The sequence below is a fragment of the Excalfactoria chinensis genome, chromosome 8 (assembly GCF_039878825.1).
Source record: "Excalfactoria chinensis isolate bCotChi1 chromosome 8, bCotChi1.hap2, whole genome shotgun sequence".
In the NCBI taxonomy this organism is placed as follows: Eukaryota; Metazoa; Chordata; class Aves; order Galliformes; family Phasianidae; genus Excalfactoria; species Excalfactoria chinensis.
In genome coordinates this window covers 13,092,157-13,111,751 of record NC_092832.1, presented here as the reverse complement: position 1 = coordinate 13,111,751, position 19,595 = coordinate 13,092,157, and the positions used below count along the sequence as shown (strand labels likewise).

General features: G+C 47.8%; 1 protein-coding gene across 14 annotated transcripts in view; it reads left to right on the top strand.

Moving 5' to 3' along the window:
* Positions 1-17,293, top strand: part of RASAL2 (RAS protein activator like 2) — a 150,650-nt gene extending 133,357 nt beyond the window's left edge. For 6 of the 14 annotated variants that reach the window (XM_072342609.1, XM_072342612.1, XM_072342604.1 and 3 more), the window contains 7 exons: positions 2,395-2,594; positions 3,048-3,909; positions 7,105-7,239; positions 8,321-8,523; positions 8,995-9,082; positions 10,462-10,492; positions 12,501-12,780. In XM_072342609.1, the coding sequence (XP_072198710.1) occupies positions 2,395-2,594; positions 3,048-3,909; positions 7,105-7,239; positions 8,321-8,523; positions 8,995-9,082; positions 10,462-10,492; positions 12,501-12,643 (1,662 nt within the window). In that variant the 3' untranslated portion in view covers positions 12,644-12,780. Of the gene's footprint in view, positions 1-2,394; positions 2,595-3,047; positions 3,910-7,104; positions 7,240-8,320; positions 8,524-8,994; positions 9,083-10,461; positions 10,493-12,500 lie in introns of all 14 variants that reach the window. The other 8 variants (XM_072342611.1, XM_072342613.1, XM_072342607.1 and 5 more) reach the window with 4 other exon arrangements.
* The last annotated feature ends 2,302 nt before the right edge of the window (positions 17,294-19,595 follow it).

Sequence of the window (19,595 nt, the reverse complement as noted above, 5' to 3'; positions counted from 1 at the left end):
GTGTGATAGTGGCATTTCACAACTGCTCATTCGCTGATTCTTCATCAGAGCATGAGAAGTGGTTGGGCTCCAGCAGTAATGCAAACACTTTGCAGAGCCTCAAGTAAGGCTGGATGTTAAAAGTGGAGAAGGCAGCACTTAAAAATGGGTCTGGAATTCTCTGAGCAGCCAGGTTCCTCATAAGTGACCTGGGAAAATGGGAGAGGGTGTATGGGCAGAAAGTGAAAATCTTGTAGCCCTTGTCAGTACTCCTCTGGTGCAGGAATGTAGTGGCCGGGCAGAACTGTTCGTGTTCAACTTCTGATCCAAAGCCAGCTGAGATGGTCTCATTTCTGCAGTCTTCAGGTTAGGTTTCAGTAGGTAAGAGGGTGCCATGTAAAAAGCTGGTTTGACTCTCAGCTTTATCCTGTAACAAAGGCAAGGTGCTTTCTGCTTCTCTGTCATGCTGGGATTTGGATGCCTTTTCCAGACACTGTTCTGCTGATCACAATAGATGCTCATTGCCATTGAGAAGCATTATTTCCATTTAGCTGTAGAAAGAGAAGAGGCATTTGTTTGCTGCGTGGCTTTCCAGGGTCCCAAATCATTAAAACCTTGATAATGAAGGTAATTGATAAGGATCAGAAAAGCCGAGCTGTGCTTCATCATTTCTTTTTCTGTGGAATTATTCCATATTTTTACTTTAGAGGTGCATTGTTTTGTCCATATTCCATTTATATCATCCTGTTTATTTTGGAACTGGAGAGGTGAGGTGAGTTGCTGTGCACCCTCCCTATTTTTATTACCCTCAGGTTTGCCAAAATAGCCATTTGTTGGGTATCACTTTAAAAGAAAAATGAAGAAAATCTGAGCTTGTTGCACCAGAGGAAGCAGAAATGTCCTTCTCTTGGAGAGACAACATGTATTAATTGTCATTTGATAGCAGGTTATGGTCTTGTTTGCCCCTTTAGTTCTTACATGCCTGCAGAATGTCACAGGTAGTAAGGTCTGCTCTGAAGGCAGCTCAGCAGCCTTAGGAAAACAAGCAAAGGCAGCACTCAGAAGACCATTTCCTCCATTTCTCTGGGTTGTGGTGAACTCGTGTAGTGCCAGTCAGGTGTCAGGTCAAGAGAAACCCAGCGCAAGTCTTTAGAACTGCAGATGGATCCTTGCATTCAGTTACTGTGAGCTGCTCTTGGAATGCAGATGGTGTAAATGCTGAGGAGAGGGAGGAGCCACACCTGGCTGGGCCATCAAAGCAGGTCTGCTTTGCCCTTTGTGTGGGTTAGATGCACGGATGTGTCCTAACAGGAGCTTGGGGGCTCACATAGTGGTTTGCTGAAATAAAAATTAAGGGGTTATGTTGCAGTGCTGCTTTACTGCAGGTAATGACTGGGAAATGATGAGAGAAGTCACCTCTGAGATTTTAATAGACAGGGAAGTAGTGCTGGGGGATAGTGTCTGTAAAGAGACCTCTCCTTGGAATCAAGCTGAATGAATATCTGCCCGCAGGAAAAATACAGGTGTCTTTGAAGGGAACGGTTGTTGTGGCAGGGCTTTACCTAATGATAAACCTCCAGCATTTCCCCTTCTTCCTTCAGAGCCACATGCCTGAAGATGCCCTACAGGTGGTATAGCCAGTGACCCAAAGGGAGAGAGAGGCAGCCTGAATGAGCAGCCTTCCAGGGTCAGCTGCCCTCCCCTAGGCCCAGCCAGCACTGAGCAAAGAGTGTGTACACCTTTAATCCCAGGCTGCTGTGATAACGTGGGGATGAGGATCGCTGATGTTCTCATGAAGTTATTCCTAAGTAGGGGAGAACGCCTTAGTTTTTGATAACAGGTTGCTACAGAAGTTGGCATCGGTGCAGGATGCCAAAAAGCAAATGAAAACTTTCCCTTTTCCCATCTCCCTCAACCCTTGCAGCCCTGCCATGATCCGTGAACGCCGCACACCCCTTTGTCTGTTGGCATGCGTTTCCTTCACCACGTGACACCCTTTGCCTGGAAAGTTCCCCCACCAGCTGAATCTGTAGTCTGCGAATGCCCTTTAATGAATAGATACCATAGTTTTCACTTTGACCTCACCCAGCCTGGACTTAGTTTGCTTTGCATGAGAGTTTTGCATTGGAATGGCTGTAGTTTTGTTGAGCATGATTTTTTTTATTTTATTTTATTTTTTTGAGGTCAATCCTAATTTCTTGTCTATTTCCTTTTCTTTCCTCAATGTCTGCTGCACCCCGTTTCGTCTCCTCCATCCATCTCGTCGCCGTGGTCACCCTGCTCCGTAACACTGCATTACGGTCCTGGCACACCCACACACAACCACCCACCTTCCTTCCTTCCACCTCCACCCCTCCGCCTCTGTGCATCGTTATCAAAAACTGGCGGATGTCGCGGTGCTTGTTGTCCAATTAGGGTGAAAATTCCTTCCTACAGGCGACCGTGGCAAAACTGGGACCTCTTCCTCGTATTCTTGCTGACATCACCAAATCAATGACCAACCCTACGCCAATACAGCAACAGCTGAGGCGTTTCACTGAGCACAGCTCTAGTCCAAACGTCAGCGGCAGTCTCTCCTCAGGGCTTCAGAAGATATTCGAGGACCCCACTGATGGGTATGTAATAGCCAGAGCTTGAGGGGATACCGGGGAGTTGATAGGTACCGGCCCACAGCTACATCATGGGAGCTTCACACAGCTCCTGTTGGGTTCTGAGATGCACAAAATATGTAGCTTTGATGCAGGGTTAAAGTGGAATGGGAACCTCTCTGAAGTCTTGCTGGAAAGGGAGGTGTGTTGGGGGGGATTTGGTGGGGCTGGTTTGTGTTCCACCTGTGAAACATAAAGACGAAGTGCTTCTTGAATCGGACTTAATCTTCAAAGATGGGAGCGGTAATTGAGGAAGGCTGCGTTATGACTTGACCGCAGAGAGCTCATAAAAGGAAATCCAGTTCCTTGAAGCTTTTGGAGTAGAGGGGAGGTTTGAATGAGGGAAAGAGGTTTCTCTGGGACAGGTCTCTCAGGGTCTTGGCTGCTTAAAAATTAACCAAACTCCGTTCCGCTCCGCAGTGACTTGCATAAACTGAAGTCTCCAACCCAGGAAAACATAGATGGATATTTCAGGGGCAAGACCTTGCTGTTGGTTCAGCAGGCGTCCACCCAGAGCATGACGTACTCAGATAAGGATGAAAGAGAGAGCATCTTGCCTAATGGACGTAGCATCTCCCTCATGGACCTGCAGGATCCCCACACTGCTCACAGCGACCACGCTTCCATGATGCACGACGTGCCTTTGCGCTTGGCTGGCAGCCAGCTCTCCATCACCCAGGTGGCAAACATCAAGCAGCTGTGGGAGACTCAGAGCACGCCCCAAAGCGCTCCGCAGGTGAGGAGGCCGCTGCACCCAGCTTTGAACCAGCAGGGCAGCCTCCAGCCTCTGTCATTCCAGAACCCAGTGTACCACCTCAACAACCCACCTGCGCCGATGCCCAAGGCCTCCGTGGACTCCAGCCTGGAGAACCTGAGCACTGCCAGCTCCCGGAGCCGAAGCAACAGTGAAGACTTCAAGCTCAGCGGGCCCAGCAACAGCAGCATGGAGGACTTCACCAAGCGCAGCACGCAGAGCGAGGACTTCTCTAGGCGGCACACGGTCCCAGACAAGCACGTCCCCATTGCATTGCCCCGCCAGAACAGCAGCAGCCAGGCACAGATCCGCAAAATGGACCAAGCTGGGTTAGGGGCCAGGGCCAAAGCGCCGCAGTCGCTGCCACACAGCGCGTCCCTGCGCAGCACCGGCAGCATGTCGGCCGTGTCAGGGGCTGTGGTGACTGAACCCGTCCAGAACGGCAGCCGCTCCCGGCAGCAGTCCTCCTCTTCTAGGGAGAGCCCAGTCCCGAAGGTGAGGGCCATTCAGAGGCAGCAAACGCAGCAGGTAAGGAAAGTCCCTGCCCAGGCGTTTTGTGCTCTGGTATCCAACTGGTTGCTGCATTGACCATCAAAGCTTTTTGGTGAGGCACTGCTGCCCAGAGCTGTGGGTGTCCCAGGCTGTGGATGGGCTGTGGGCAGCCTGATCTGGGGGACAGCCAGCCTACAGGGTGACCTTTGAGGTCCTTTTCAACCTCAGCTATTCTGTGCTCTAAATTGAGCTGAATTGTGCTGGCTGATGGTGGCACTTAGCCTTGCTGCTGGCCACAAAGTGCCAGCTTGTTACCATTACAAACCCAGCAGACCTAGCTTACCTGTTATTTTGGATGCTTTTGTACAGAAGCTTAACAGAAATGTTTTTCATTTACTAAGGCAGCAGCACGTCTGCTGAAAGAAACAGAGCTTGAACGTCTCCCCAAATAAAAAGTAGCAGAAGCTTTGTTCTAAAGTCCCAGTTAAGATTGCCAGGGGAGAACGCATTTACCCTGCAGTGCTAATTTAAAAGCATAGCTACCTAAAAACAGAGAAATAAACAAAGGCTAAATATCCTGGAATAAATTGCTGCCAAAATAATAAATAATTAGAGGTGTCTCAAGTGTGGAGAGACCTGCATTTCACCGTGATGCACCAACCTACTGCTGGCCCCAAATAAATACTGCTTGTTCATTAATCATCCCAAATGGTGAGTAACACAAACACTTTCTGGAGTGTTTACGTGCACCAATTTTTATCAGCTGCTGATAGACAGCTGTAAGTCAGGATTTTCCTGCCAGAAAGCCAGCATTCCCTAACCTTAAAGTAATCCTGTTGTGATTTGCTGCGGATGAAAAGTATTCACTAAATCAGTGTGATATTCAAGAGAAAAAGAAGTATTTAAATGCTTAACACTGCAGTGAGTGTAGGAAGTGTCTTGGCTGCGGGACAGAGGGAAGGTGGTTGGTTTGAGGAATGTCCTATAGCCTATGGCTAGGCAGGCAGAGGCTGTCCAAGGCAACACCTGTGCTGTCCCTCTGGTTAGGTGTATTCTTCTGTGGTCGCTGCGGTAGTAAACATGTGGGACTTTGATTTACCTGATCTGCTTTTGAGGGACGTTTTAATGTCCCACAAGACCTTCGGTGAAGGATGCTGCTCTGCACATAGGCACGAGGAAGCAGTTCAGCTCCAGAAAGTCACAGCTGCTGAGGCTGCGCTGTGCTGCCCATGCAGCTGCATCCCCACTGGAGCAGAAGCACTGCTGCAAACAAGGCTGTGCAAGGGAAGCTTTGGGCTTGTAAGACAGAGCTGGCAGAGGAACTTTGCTGCCAGCACAGGCTCCTGCTCTGGAGGCTTTGCTGCTGTCCTTGCTGGCGTAGCCGCCTTGGCAAACTCCCTTGAATGGTGCAGTTTAAAGGAAGACAGTCTAACTGGTGCCTGGGAACCAAGAGCAACCAGGGCTCCAGAACTGAGGTGCGAGGAGATCAAAAGCACTGAATCACAAAGCAAAGGCTGCCCTGCCAATTTGCTAATGCCAGAAATGTAATTACTCATTGTTTGAAGTGCTCGCATTCGCGTCCTTCTTTCGAGTGTGTTTCACATTTAGGCATGGATGGGGTAACAGGTTAAGTACCTTGAATACAGTGCAGAGATGGTAGGAAATATGCAGGCTGGGAATGACTTCCCTCTGCCCTAAATAAATCCATTGTATGTCCTTGTTTAGCATCAGAGCGGTGTGTCTGCAGGTATCTGTGTGCTCCATAACTGCATCGGTACCTGCAGCTATGCCTGGCTTCAGGGCAGGCTCCTCCCCATCCCTTGTAGCAACGCACATCTGCTTATTCTTCCACCCTCCTTCCCATGCTAATTGTTGGCACTGGCTGCACGGGGCTGCTTGGTCCTGCTTTATAGAAATCAATTTGTTCTTTCCTTCCCCACAGCCTTGAGAAGTGCCTTGAAGTGTGCCAAAGTGAGCCGCCAGCGTTTTTCTTTTTATTAGATGCAAATTCCACTGCATCCTTTTAATTGCAAATCGTGTTGTGGAATTCTGTTCTTATTTAATAAAAAGAAAGAGCAAAAAGGAGAAGTTGGGCATGTTCTTTCCAGGCATAGCTTTGTGGGCGTTATAATTATTAGACTCTGTTCTCCACAAGTCCCATTTGTTTCTGAATGCAGAGCGAGGCCCTTTGTTTGCTGGGAGAGGTCAGCTTTTGCCTTCCATTTCCATTTAGTAGGTAGGTGGGAACAGAAATGTCAGCGTGTTCCTCTGGGAGGGAGCAAAGAGGGGAATTGGTTCCTAGCAGGCATTTCTTCTTTCTCCTGTAAATCAGAAACCTTTAGCATCTCAAGTGCTCTTCATAAGCTTTCTGAATGTGGCTGCTGGAAGCACGCAGCTCCTCGCCGAGATGTTGGCTTCTAAATGGCTGTGCCACGGAGCAGCCCTTACTCTGTACAACCAGAGGCGGTCTGCTCGGGCACAAAGTGAAGCCATAAGTGGGGAAAAACTTGGCCTATCGTGTTTCTCAAAACCCAGAGACAGTGTTGTTCTTTCAGGAGTAGTTATGATAATTTCTGTGCTTATAAACTTGTCCTTGTCCATGAGAACTGCATGGAATTTTGACCAAGCTTCCCCCCAGCCAGATGGGGAGTTTGGAGTTTCCTTTTGCAGCTTCCTTTCCAGGTTCCCTTAGACAGCCCTCCTGGTAAGCACTGCTGGCCCTGGGTCCCTTTTGTGGCTGTGGCTGGGTGTGATGCTGCAATAACCCCTGGAAATCTGGTAGGCATCCCGGTGTTAATGGCACACCTCTTGGCACTTCTAAGTACCACCACGCTGTCTCCCACCCAAATTCCTGCCTGCAGCTCTGCAGCCCTTCAGTAGCCCTCGCCTGTCTGACCTGAGCCAGCTGCACATGAGGTTCATTGCTCTATTTTCGGCAAGAGGGAAACCTCGCGTTGAGAAGGTCCTACTGAAAGTCTGGCAAAGGGGAGAAATGGATGTGTATGGGATCTGGAAATGAGAATTTTCCCAGAGAAGCTCACCTAGACAAGGAGGAATACATTTTCTCAAGCGTGTTGGCTTTAGAGAGACTTCAGGGACGATGAGGTGTCTCTGCAAGAGAGGTTTTGGGGCCGTGGAGGCTGACAGATCCATCCTCCTCCAAACAAACTATGTCAGAGCTGATCTGGGTGTAATTTCTTTGACAAATGCTTACAGGTGTCTCTGCTGCAGGTCCAGTCGCCTGTGGACTCGGCCACGATGTCACCAGTGGAAAGGACAGCAGCGTGGGTTCTCAATAATGGGCAGTACGAGGAAGTCGAGGAGGACACAGAGCAGAACCCAGATGAAGCCAAGCATGCCGAGAAGGTACCTTTCATTCTATATGGGTGGACTTGAGGGATGCCAGCGGGTCCTGCCCATCCCAGAGCTGGGTGCACAGCAGCTGACAGGTGCAGCCATGCCAGAGTCATCCCTTCAGAACCAAGCAGGCTGTGTGGGCACGGCTTCATGCTGCACATGCTGTCACACTCTGAGGCACAGTGCCATGCTGTGGATGAGCACACTTTCAGGCTGCAGTATGTCAGGCGGCTGCACGTGGACATAGCTCAGGGCTCACAGATTACAGGCTGGTTGGCATTCAGCGTTTGTTTGCATCATGAGTCACACTGCTTACGTGCATTAGATCCTGCTCAAGTTATTACTTTTATGACAACATCATAGCTGCGTTATACTGCTGGATTTTGATGCTTGCAAAGTCTTTTAGGCAGCCTGATATTCCATTTGTAGAAGAAACAACAACATGATTGTTAATCCCAACTGAGTGCATTTACAAAGTGATGGTGCAAGTCTCGGTCAAGTGCAGCCCACCAGTAGATTCAGATTCAGTAGCATTCAGATTTTGTCCTGGGCTCCTCATGGGGCGGACACCTGTCATTGAGGTGGCACAGTATTTCTGCACTAATACAGAAGTGTTTATCAAGTAGTAAGCAGAAGGACAAAACTTTGGCCTTGTGAGCAATATACGCTGCCTTCAGCCTGGGACAAGTGGCTTCATGCCTTGGTCCTGAGGAACGCACTGTTGAGGTGCTGCAGTAGCCCAATGGTTGATCACATTGCTGCTGTTGGCAGCTTCTGTCTGGGAACTCCTTGGGTCTGGAGTGACTGGGGATGTTACCAGCCTGGGCTGGGGAGCCATGTCTGAGCCATCTGATGCTTAGGTTGTGCATGGCATCCTGTGGAATGGGAGTAGCATAATGCTGAATGGGAGCTCACATGCTCCTTTGTCAGTGGTCGGCCACAGCTGATTGCTTGTCATTTCATTGACTTCCATGGCTGTGTTCTTAGTGAAAAAAGCATCGGCCCCAAACAGCGGCAGAAAAGTGTAACAATCTGATCTCTTCCTTTCCCCTCTGTGTCTGATCCTTCCCTTCTTTCTGCCTGCCTGCAGTACGAGCAAGAGATAGCGAAGCTGAAGGAACGCTTGAAAGTGTCAAGCCGCCGGCTGGAGGAGTACGAGAGGCGGCTCCTGGTGCAGGAGCAGCAAATGCAGAAGCTGCTGATGGAGTACAAGTCGAGGTTGGAGGACAGCGAGGAGAGACTGCGCAGGCAACAGGAGGAGAAGGACAGCCAGATGAAAAGCATTATCAGCAGGTGAGGCTTGGGGGAGTTTGGATACGTGTAGGGCAAGAAGCTCCCCTGCGTGCCTTATGCTGTCTTTGGCACTAGGAAGGGAGAGCTGCATGGGCAGTTTGACATCTCTGGAATGGTGCTGTCCTGCCTTGGAAGTGAAAAAACTGAGATATGGGTATAGAAACTAGCCTCAGGTTGCCAAGAGAGTGGAGGAACAGTCAGGAATTTGTAATGCTGGTCTCTGCTGTACTTAGCACTGATCTCTTTGTTTGGAGTCAGTTCTGAAGGCTATATTCTCCAGAACAGTTGCATTTTTGGCTATGTCCATTTTCAAGTACTAGGGAGCATGAGATGGATAAGTTCCAGAGTGTAGCAGAATTCTCTTCCTGCACACCAGAACAATGGGAGAAGTCAAACCAAGAGGGCAGAGTACCTCACACGCTCTGGAATAATGCTGAACTGTCCTAATTTATACTTCTTCTTGTGCACCAGGCTCATGGCAGTTGAAGAGGAACTGAAGAAAGATCATGCAGAGATGCAAGCTGTCATCGATGCAAAGCAGAAAATTATTGATGCACAGGTAAGGAGCTCAGGATCCCCAAGAGCTTAGTGTTCTGTGCACAGAACCCGTTATTTTCTCCTATCGTCTTGCCCCAACGTTGTTATTTAGCTCCCAAGCCAGTACTGGCTCGTGGTGTTGCAAATGTGACCCACTGCCTTCTAGGAGAGCTGTGTTTAGTAATGAGTGCAGACTGCCCTATCTGACAGTGGCTTTTGAGAAAGCTGGCAACAAATCACAGGGCTGACTGCTTCTCCAAAATATTTTCTGCTTTATGAGATCCCCGGGGGGCAAAGGAATAGTGTGGTGCATTGTGTAGACATCGTTCCAAGTGTGGGCTTGGGAACTCTGGAGAAGCTGTGCTTCATACCAGCATAGTTGGATTGCCACGTGCATGCATCTCAGCTATGCGAGCTAAAAGCACGGCTTTGAACGTTGCTGTGAAGACAAGAGAATGCTTGCCATGGAGCATTGCCCAGCGTAACCCCCTTTGTGGCATTTCACCCCATCCGACTGTCTGCGTCAGTCTTGGAGAAATGCCCCCTCTGCCACAAACTGCAGTGCTTGTCTCAGTCCACACGAGTCAGCTTTGGGAGGTGGGACCTCGTGGGCAATGCATGTGGGTGTATCGTGTGGGATCATTTCAGCTTTTCTTCTGTGTCTGTGCTGATCCCAGAGAGCGAAGCTTGTCCAACAGAACCTGAGACTGGTTTGGTATCTGCCTGCCACGTTGTGTTTGGAGGATGTCTTTCCTGCTCCTGGGTTTTTCTAGTCTGAACTATAAATGTTAGGGATAGGTAGTCTTTCAGGACGGCCTTGTTTCAGGAATAACCCCAGTTGTTCCAGGAAGTTGTTTCCCTCACTTGAACGCTGTTAAATCTAGATTCAGAACAGGCCCACCAGAGGAGCCCACGTGTTTGCTGTGCAGCACAGCAGCCCATCTAAGTCACATCTGGAAGATGTTTTTTCATAGTCTTTGATTCCCTTGGCATGGGGATCTAGCAGGGATTAGACAAGAAGAGTTCTTTTATCGTGTGCAGTTTGTGGAATGGAGTTGGAACCTGGCTTATCGCATCTGTTTGAAGAGAGGTTGCTGCAAGGAAACATGGGTTTCTTGTGCTTAATGACATGACCACAAGATGCCTTTCAGGATTAGCTCTTTAACCTTGTGTTCGGGCGCAGCACCCAACACATCCCAAAGCACAAGGACAGCCTTGTCCTCAGCACTGTTCACACCAGCTCTGGGCAGTGCCTGCTGTGCACAGCAGTGTTTAAGGCCCTCCAAGGTGACTGAGAGCCCCCACTGAGCAGGGGAGGTCTGGCAGCACTCTCCTTGGAGCTGCATAGGGTACTAGCCCAGTTGCTATTGCAAGTGACATCTTCGCTGTGTTGAATTACAGGTCATTAATGGGGATGAGATAATTCAAACAGGCAAGTAAACCCAATCAGTTCTCTAGCTGAGCAGCACCCAGTCCTGGCCCAGTGCACTGACCTCCTACCCATTCCAGCTCCTCCCACTCCCTGTGCCCAATTCCTGCATGTGAGATGCGTTGGATAGGTTGTTTTCCTTCGAGTGAGAGGATGCCTCTACTCACTGAGCTCCTCTTCCAAGTGTGGGTTCCCAGCAGCCTGCAGGCTGGTACAGAGAACACTCACAGTGCCAGAAAATCACCAGCCTTTCCCTTTTAACAATCTCTAAAAGGCACTCCTTAGGAAGAAGTTTTAATTTTGAAGTACGTATTCCAAGTGCTTGCTGGAATAACGTACCTATTGGGAAAGAAGCTTTAATTTGCTGAAGAACACGTTTCTACAGAGGTGGCTGGTTTTTTCGCAGGATTTATTTTGGTGTGGGGGAAAGGGAAAGGGATTAAGGCCCTCATCTCCTCCATGGCCAGTGCTCCCATCTCAGGGGGAGCAGCAGGTGCTGGGGTGGGCTGCTGCCTGCCTACCTGTTTGTTGACTTCTGCCTCCTCTTCCATTTGCTCTGCAGTACAGAGGTTGGTCTCTCCAGAGCTGCAGTGTAAGCAGTAGTTACATTCTGCTTTGCTTTTGCACCCAACCATTTACCCCCATGGGGAGGCCCCTTGAGAAAAGCAGGTGTGTATTACAGCAGTACCACGCAGCCTCTGTGCTGGGATGAAACCCTCACGGGGCTGTCTGTAGCACCTCCGTCTCCTCAGCAGTTTTCCTGAACCGTCCCCTAATGTTTGTGCCTCCTGTACCTCATTTTCCTTCCGTTTTGTTTCCCAATGTGCTGGACAGAGAAGAGTTCCTCCATGCTACTTTTTTCATGCAAGTAAGTTAGTCATTTTTCCTTCTTATATAGTGAAAAATGCAGCCGGCTGGTAGCATGAAGAGTGTGTGGGCCTGCTGCCATCCCTGTTGCTGTTCTCTGTGGCTGCATTTCTTTTTTTAACTTATTTTTTAGAGAAGATGAAAACTGCCATTTCTAATTGCACCAGCAGCTCTTTAGCTCGACCCTTTAGTGCTGTGTCCCACCACGTAGAGTCTAGCTGTTATGAGGCTGAGTTTTGCTGATGGTTTTTTAGGGTTTCTCTGGATAAATTCACTGTATGTCCTTTAGCTCTGTGACTCCTCTTGCTAAGAGTGGAGGCTGAAAGAACCAAAACTGGGATGTGGGAACCCAGGATTGCATAGAGCCCGGGAGCCACTCTGAGCTGGAATGGGTCTAGGAGCAGTGTGTGTTCAGTGTCTGTTCTTTGTGTTCTGTCCATGGCATCTCCCCCTCCACCCACACTGCCCTCTTTCTCCTTCACCTCGAGTAACCCCTTAGCTGTAGCTTTTGGCTGCTTCTGTGTTGCTGTTGCACCCTCACTCCTGCTGATGACTGCAGGCTGCCATCATTTGCTTCTTCTCTTTTTTTAGTTCCCGTTTAATTTCAAACATACCATCGGTTCATTCTGAGCACACTCCATCCCAAATGCAGAGACGATGGCCATTAGACACCACCTGCACTTTTCTCTGCCAGACGAAACCACCACTTTTATTTTCTGCTGCCTGTTTCTGTTTTTTTTCCTAACACGTTAAAAGGAAATATTGGCTATTGTTATTAACTCCAGCACCCATGCGCCCCCCCTCCTCCCCCTTCCATGGCAAAATGCTGCATTTCCATCTGCCTCGGCTGGAGGCTGTCAGGAGAGAGCTCACCATGTAACTCCGACTCACCATCACTTCCATCATGCCAAAGGCCAGGAGGGCCCTGACGGGCACAGCCCACGAGGCCACGCCACCCCCAAGAAAACAGAAAGAGGCAGACATCCCATTGTACCACAGAATGTTAGCTGAGCTGCCTCGGCCTAGCAATCATCTGGAGGCACTGTCTCGGCCCCAGGTCCTGGGAAAGGCCCGTAATGCAGGTTGTGGGGCAGAGGATGTTTGTTCATGAAGGAGCTCTGACGCTGTGGGCTGTTTGTTGCAGGAGAAGCGGATCGTGTCCCTGGACTCTGCCAACACACGGCTGATGAGTGCCCTGACGCAGGTGAAGGAGCGCTACAGCATGCAAGTCCGCAATGGCATCTCCCCCACCAACCCCACCAAGCTTTCCATCACGGAGAATGGTGAATTCAAAAACAGCAGCTGCTAACTGGGCAGACGCTGCCAGCCATCTTCCCAGGAGAAGGGCAGGAGGGAGCGGACTTGAGAAACTCCACCGACGGCCCCTCTTCCCCGCCAGGTTTACATGTTGCTGCTAATAAAAAGAGAATAAGAAAGAACTCTGAACGGTGGGCTTTAACTCCCCACTCGAGACCAGGAGAATCGGGCTCCCGAGAAGAAGTCCTTCCATATCACTGTGTAAATAGAGGGAGCTCTGGGTCATGTACAGAAAACGCTGATGTAATATACCAAAAGGAAGTGAATACTATAGATTTTTTTTTTTTAATTATTGCTATTTTTATTATTGTTTGTTTTTTTTTTCCTCTTGTTGAAAGCACTGCAGTCCTTGGAGAAGAAAGAGGGGAGTGTGAGTGCATGTGTGTTGTGGGTGAGAGAGCTGAGCTGTGGGTTACATTAGATAGCAGCTGTATATATCAGGCTGACTGATGCAAGTGCATGAGTGGAGTGAAACAGCAGTGAAATGAATTCTGTAACAAAACTCATCCTCTGATTTTATCCCTCTCTTCTCTAGTTGTCCTTTTATCCGAACGCCAACTCAATAGCAAATGTTTTTAGCAAGAAAATTAGCTTTTGCTGGCTCCTGTAGCTGCCTTTGGTGGGATTCCAGCAAAAAAAAAAACAACAACAAAATCCTGAACAAGGTAAAACCTTGGAGCAGTGATCCCGTCTCTTTGCATTTGCACAGGCAGGCAGGCTTCCCAGCTAACAGACAGAGGGGATCTGCAGTTTTCAAGGTAGGATTCTTTTTTACCCCACTTGTAATGCAGTTTGTATTTTCTGTTTTGGGAATATACAGACCTGTAAATACTTTTAATATTATTATTATTATTCTTTCAATCCAGTCTTTACTTTCTGCACCGTGCAGTGACACCCTGGATTATTCCCTGCACTCCACCAGGAGCAGTCGGGTCAATGTTCTGAGGAAAGGGCTAACCAAAGGGCACCCGTGCCCAGCCAAAAGAATTCTGTATGCAAAACTTCCCTTTTCCTGGCAGATTTCTTCAACTCTGTCCTGCTCGCTTTCACTGTTTCAGCCTCCAGCTTAGCCAGTTTAGTTCCAGATAGAGGCAAGAGCTTCCATTTCCACTGGAATTTGCCTTTCTCTGGATATTTTAAGGGTTTCGCGTTGAAGTTCTTTGCACTCTTATTTTTCTTAAGGAATTTTGACTCAGCTTTCATCTCTCATTATCTTCAGTTGTATTTCATAGAAGCGCATTTCCGGGCTGCACGTCAGCGTGTCTGTCATTACGAGTACAAAGCAACATTCTCGTGGCAGATTGTCAGCTGGCAAAAGATGAACAACAAATGGTGCAGCCTTGTCAGTTCTCGTGATTTCATTGTACGCCCCAATACTTTGTTTGAGGTCCTTCTAAAGGCTTTGAAGTCAAGTAGTGTGCGACTCTTTGCTTCCACTCGTTGGTGTACATTTGTAGCCCCTCATCTCTGAAGGGAAATAATACCATTTTTCCAACAGCAGTCTTTGGATTAGATTGGTGTGCTAATAACCATTCAAACAAGTTTGGGAAATTGGAAAAGTTGATGTGGGGACCCCACAAGGGTACTCTGGGTTGCATAGTAAAAAGGAACAAGCCAATGAGATGAATATGAGGGTACCTGCCTGATGTGGTGTAGCCTGGGACAAGAAGGTCAGAGCTGATTTATCCTTCCTGACCCAGTTTATGAATCTCTAGAATTGTACTACATTAAAAATGTAGAGGTTTCTAAGCCAGTTCCGTAACTTCTTGGGATGGACCCATGTTGCCCTGAACATGAAGGACTGGCGATACTGGGGCTCCAAATTCAGTGTCTGTTGTGGAGTTTGTTTGTTGTTTGTGGGCAGACTTCGGTTTGTAACAGAGAACGTTATCTGTTCTACCTTGGTTATGGTGAGCTGAGATGCTGAAGTTAAACATTGTCATACCAGCATTTTACATTTCTACCCATGGGTACATACAGAGACCACATCTCCTGCACTGTAGGAAGGAAAACGCTGTCACTTACATCTGAAGGAGACCTGTCCTCAGTGAGTTGGGATTTATGTGTGCTCAGCTCTTTCCAGTCTAAATCTCTCTCTGGCTGCCAAATATGATTTGGTCCTACAGACCCAGCAGCATCTTTGCCTGCTTCTTGGTGCTCAGCAGTGATTTGTTTTCAGTACTTGCAGAATTGTCTTCCCGCTCTGGGTCACCACTGACTGATTTGATCCTCCGAGTGTGTCATTCTGTTCTTTCTCCTTTCCTTCCTCCTCTGTGCATCACAGCCTTAGGCACTCTACCCAGTGTCTTGTGAGTAGCTCTTCTACAAGAGCGAGCCTTATTTTAGTTGAGTATTTGTGTGTGATTTGCATCTCCCCTTTGCTATGTGCTGTAATTTCACAGCTGCATCCTGGGAAGTTTGTTCCCAAAAGTAACCTTTGCAGGTGAGCACGTGTGTTGCTCATTTAACATGCAGTGCAGACCACAGGGGTGCTCTGTAACTGAGACAGAAGAGCAAGAAGTCATGTGAATGCATCGCCTAAAGCAAGGCAAGAAGCAGGTATGTCATTCTGACAGCATTTTTCTAACATGAATTTGAGAAATCCATTGCAGCAGAGCTTTCCAGCTTTCCAGTCTTCCATCAGCGAGTGCTGCCTGGGCTGTATGGTTCAGTGCTATAGACTCCAAGAAGTCCACTTTGGTTTCTGCAGAGAAATTCAGTAAGAGCAATATTATCTCCTGATTTCTTGAGAGGAGAAATAATGCCTGTTGATACATGAGCTATTTGGGGTGTATCATTCTGAATAATGTACCTTCTCATGTGCATTTCTTCAGCTTAAAGGCTGCATCTCTTCTATTTCAGTCTCTACCCCAAAGTGCAAAATGTACTCCTCTATCTCCTTGTACAGAGGAGAAGCTCCCCGTTGACCCAAAGGGGGGTGAAGGTTGTGGACTTGCAGTGCTGCAAGACTAAAATGGATGAGCTGCAGTACAGAATGTTATGTTCCTGAGTTCTGCAGGCAGCTGTCTCTCCTAGTTTGTCACCAAGCAGCTTTCTGGAGAAATTTTAAGCTGCTTTAAGCTGACAATATGTGAAAATGCCAGCTTCTGTTCTGTCCAGTCTGATAAAATTCAAGTGATACTGAACCACGTGGCTCCGTCTCTTTTGGGACAAGAACCCTATCCGGGCCCCATCTCATTCTTTCTAAGACTAACAGCCAGCGGGTCTCTGCAGCTATGAGTAAAAAGGTAAACAGTGGGAAAATGTGCTGATAAGCATTATAGACCGTGGTTCATACATCCAGCAGATTGATCAGGCTGTGCTAATGCTATTGCGAGCAACTGCTGCTGTCATTTAGAAACAGCTGAAGTAATAAAATGTGAAAACCTGTCAGAGTAATGATCCTGTATTTCTAGGTGAGGCAGGAAAGCTCCCCATCGCAGTCTTGGCTGGCCCCATCACTCAGTGCTGTTCTTCACAAACCACAGAGACACAACAGAGCAAGCACAGCCATGAGGTGTGTCCTGTGAATGCCCATTCTTTGCAGCAGGAGTTCTCACCTTTTTGTAAGGGAAATAGGCAGATTTCACATCCAGAAGTACCAGCTCTGATATCTGTGGTGCGTTGGAAATGGGCAGCTACGTCTCAAAGCACAGATTTCACACAGCTCCACGTTTTACAGCTCTCATTTGCGGTGGAGTAACTCTAAGCAGGAGATCCAGAGCTGCATGGTGAGGGATGTGTAGGCTTTCTAGTTAAGGAATATGAAGGGTATCAGTCATAAATTCTGTATCCATCCATCAGAGAAATGGATTTTATTCTCAGTTCTTGCAGTTGCTTTGGGTTGGCTTAGGTTTTTTATTTTATTTTTTTACACCATCCATTAATTTCATGTTTTAATGCTTTCTTTAACCACCAGTTTTGAACTTCATCTGCAAACTCAATGATTGAAGTCAGTCGGTTTTACAGCAGTGCCTGTGGAGTGTGCCAGCCGTGTCTGTGTGCTCAGGTCTCCGTGTGTGTATGAATTCTGCCTGTGTTCTGCAAAGCTGTCTGTGTTGTTTCTGGAGAACAAGTCCTGTCCGAGTTGAACCGTTACGTGTAGATAATCTTGCATTAGCGTGGTCAGCCACAGGTATCCAGCTGAGCATGACAGAGCAAAAGGGTTAAACTGAGGCTGATGCTCTTTAGTTGTTTCCTTCTCTACAGTCAGCTGGCTCCCAGGAGTGAGAGCTTGTCATTGCAGGCCATGGCTGCCAGGGATCCTACCTGTAAACATAGATTTTCTGTCTCAAGGGCCTTAATAAGAGTGTTATTATTACACAGAACTGTTTTGCAACGATAGCTCTAAATAATTTATTTTTTATTTCGACAAAGTACACCTTAAGAAGTAATAAACTTGGTTTTTCAAGCCGTATTTTTATGCTAGTAGCACTGGACTGTTTGGTCTCTGAGATCCATTTCTGCATTTCATTGCCTGGGTTTGTTCTAAAGAAGATTTATTTTTGTTCTGTGAATAATTTTTGAAGGTTCTTGTAATATGTACAGATATAGATACATTTGAGGTCTTTTATTGATATTCCTACAAAGAATACAAATAAACTTTAACTTTAAACAGTTTGGACTCAGTAAACGTTTGCTGCTTTCAAGTTCTGCTCTTTGTGTGCCACCCACTGCCAGGAAGCAGCTGGTGCTGCAGAGGGAGAGAGCGACGGGCTGTGGAGACGTGGAGAATCGCTCTGCTTCACTGGGGCATGAGGTCTTTGTGTGTAATAGGAAGCAGCGAAAAGAGTTACCTGGGATTGATTAATGTGTTTCTGCCTCTCCTGCTGGCAATGTGGATGTGATCAGCCCAATTTCTTTTCTCACTCGATTCCAGTTTTCCAGGTTGTCGTGCACCAGCCCAGAGCTGCAGACATACAGAGGAATATTTAGGCGCAGGTTTGCATCAGGTGCTACGTTCAATCTTTCATTTTTCTGCAAGATTTTGTTATAGCAAGAGGAAAAAAAAAAAAAAAAAAAGACCGTTATTGAATGTAAAATCTACAAATCTATTATAGTTAATAATTGTTAATGGTTTGCTTTTTTTATTATTATTATTTTATTTTTTTTTACATGCTGCTCTGCTTTTCCATAGCTTTGCAGCCTGCAAAATGCACACAGCCAACTTCTATCTGCTCCTGTGTACCTCCGCCCTGGCCCTGCACCTTGTTCTGTTCGAGTCCCTTACGTGTTCTGCCTTGTTCTTGCTTAGGCTGCAAGTTTTTCATGCCAAGGGTTGTCTCCTGCCTGTTGGTACAGAACCCAAGCAGCGGGTGCCTGATGCTTCTGGGCACGAGGGCAGCACAAACAACATCACTGAAGGAGATGCATCTGTAAATTCCCACACCCATGTCCTGTCCATGCTGTCAGCACTCACCTAAGAGTTTCCTGCTCTCCTGTGGCAGTTCCAAGCAGTGCCCACAGGGGAAGGCAGGCCCAGCTGCCCAGATGTGGACAGGCAAACAGAGGCTGGTGAGACAAGGGGTAAGATGGGATGTAGACCTGGTGGGGGGCTAACTCATTTGGCATTGTGCTTATTATTGCGGTTTTGGGGCGGGTGAGCTGAAAATCTAACTGAGAGTGGGATGAGAGGGAAGGGCAGGGCTGGGAGGAGGGAAGGAGGCAGCATGAGGGTGTGCTGGGTGAAGTGGGGGAGGAAGGTGAAGGAGAGCAGGAGCACTGTACAGAGAGTTGGGATGGCACTAGGAAAACACAGCCAAAGCTATAGGCTTTTCTGTGTCTGTTCCAAAGCTACTGATAGAGAAACATTATCTCTGTGTGCGTTAGATTCTGCTTTGCCTTGGACGTACTCCTTACTTCTGCTGTGCAAAACTTCTTTATGTAAATACGCAAATTCGTTGCTCATTTCTAGATGTTGTGGACAACATGTGCAGGTGCTGGAGCACTCCTGTAGTTCACCTGCTCCAGTTGGGAGATTCTTTTGGAGAAGCTTCCCCCCAGGACTGTCTTCCTGCTTGAAGGTTGCAAGTGTGAAACCTTTGATGATGATTTCCTATGTGCAAGAATGTGTGCTGCTGCTTTAAGTAAGCAGCAGCTGCTGTTTAAATCCATTAGCAGGTGGAATACCAATTTGCTTACGCTGAGATAATTAGTCTCATGAGAAGAGAGTCCTTGCTCTTACTACAACCCATCTCGCATTGCTGTCCTTCACTTTTCTCCTAGTCCCACAGATTAAATGTCCTCACACCTCCAGAAGGTGTATTAAATTCCTGCTTTTTGCTCTTTGAGGTGGATCAAGTAGCTTGCTTGTAGACGTGAAGCCTGGCTCCCCTCAGTTCTTCTTACCGAAGTATGAATACCTTGTCTGTACTAAGCTCCATAGGAACATGTAATCTGCTGATGCAACTGGAAATGTGAGTCCTGTGGACCTGCGCATGCTTTTCAGTATACTGAGTCAGCCCAGTTCAATAGCAGAGGAGCTTTGGCTGAAGGAGAGGAATTACTATCAATGCTACGGGCTCCAGTGTAGATGGCAGGAGCAGGGCCCTCAGGATAGAGGTTCTCCACACCTCCAAGTGCTTCTAGCTTTGCTGTGTGACCCTAAGGGCGGTCACCTTAATAATGGGGAGAAAGGGACCTTGAGGGACAAATGCCTGGTGCTGGCACTGTCAGTGAAGAATGATAGGTGATGACAGGAGATAATGCAGAATGAAACGTGAGCTGTGCAGAGATGAATGACACTGCTCATTCCTTCGCTTTCCAGGCTTCTGCTTGCAGCGGGATACAGGTGTTGGACACCTACCTGTGCAACGTGGTGTAGGGAGCCTGCTTTGGCAGGGGGGTTGGACTCGATGATCTCTAGAGGTCCCTTCCAACCCCTACAATTCTGTGATTCTGTTGAGAGCAGTGCTTATTTGCT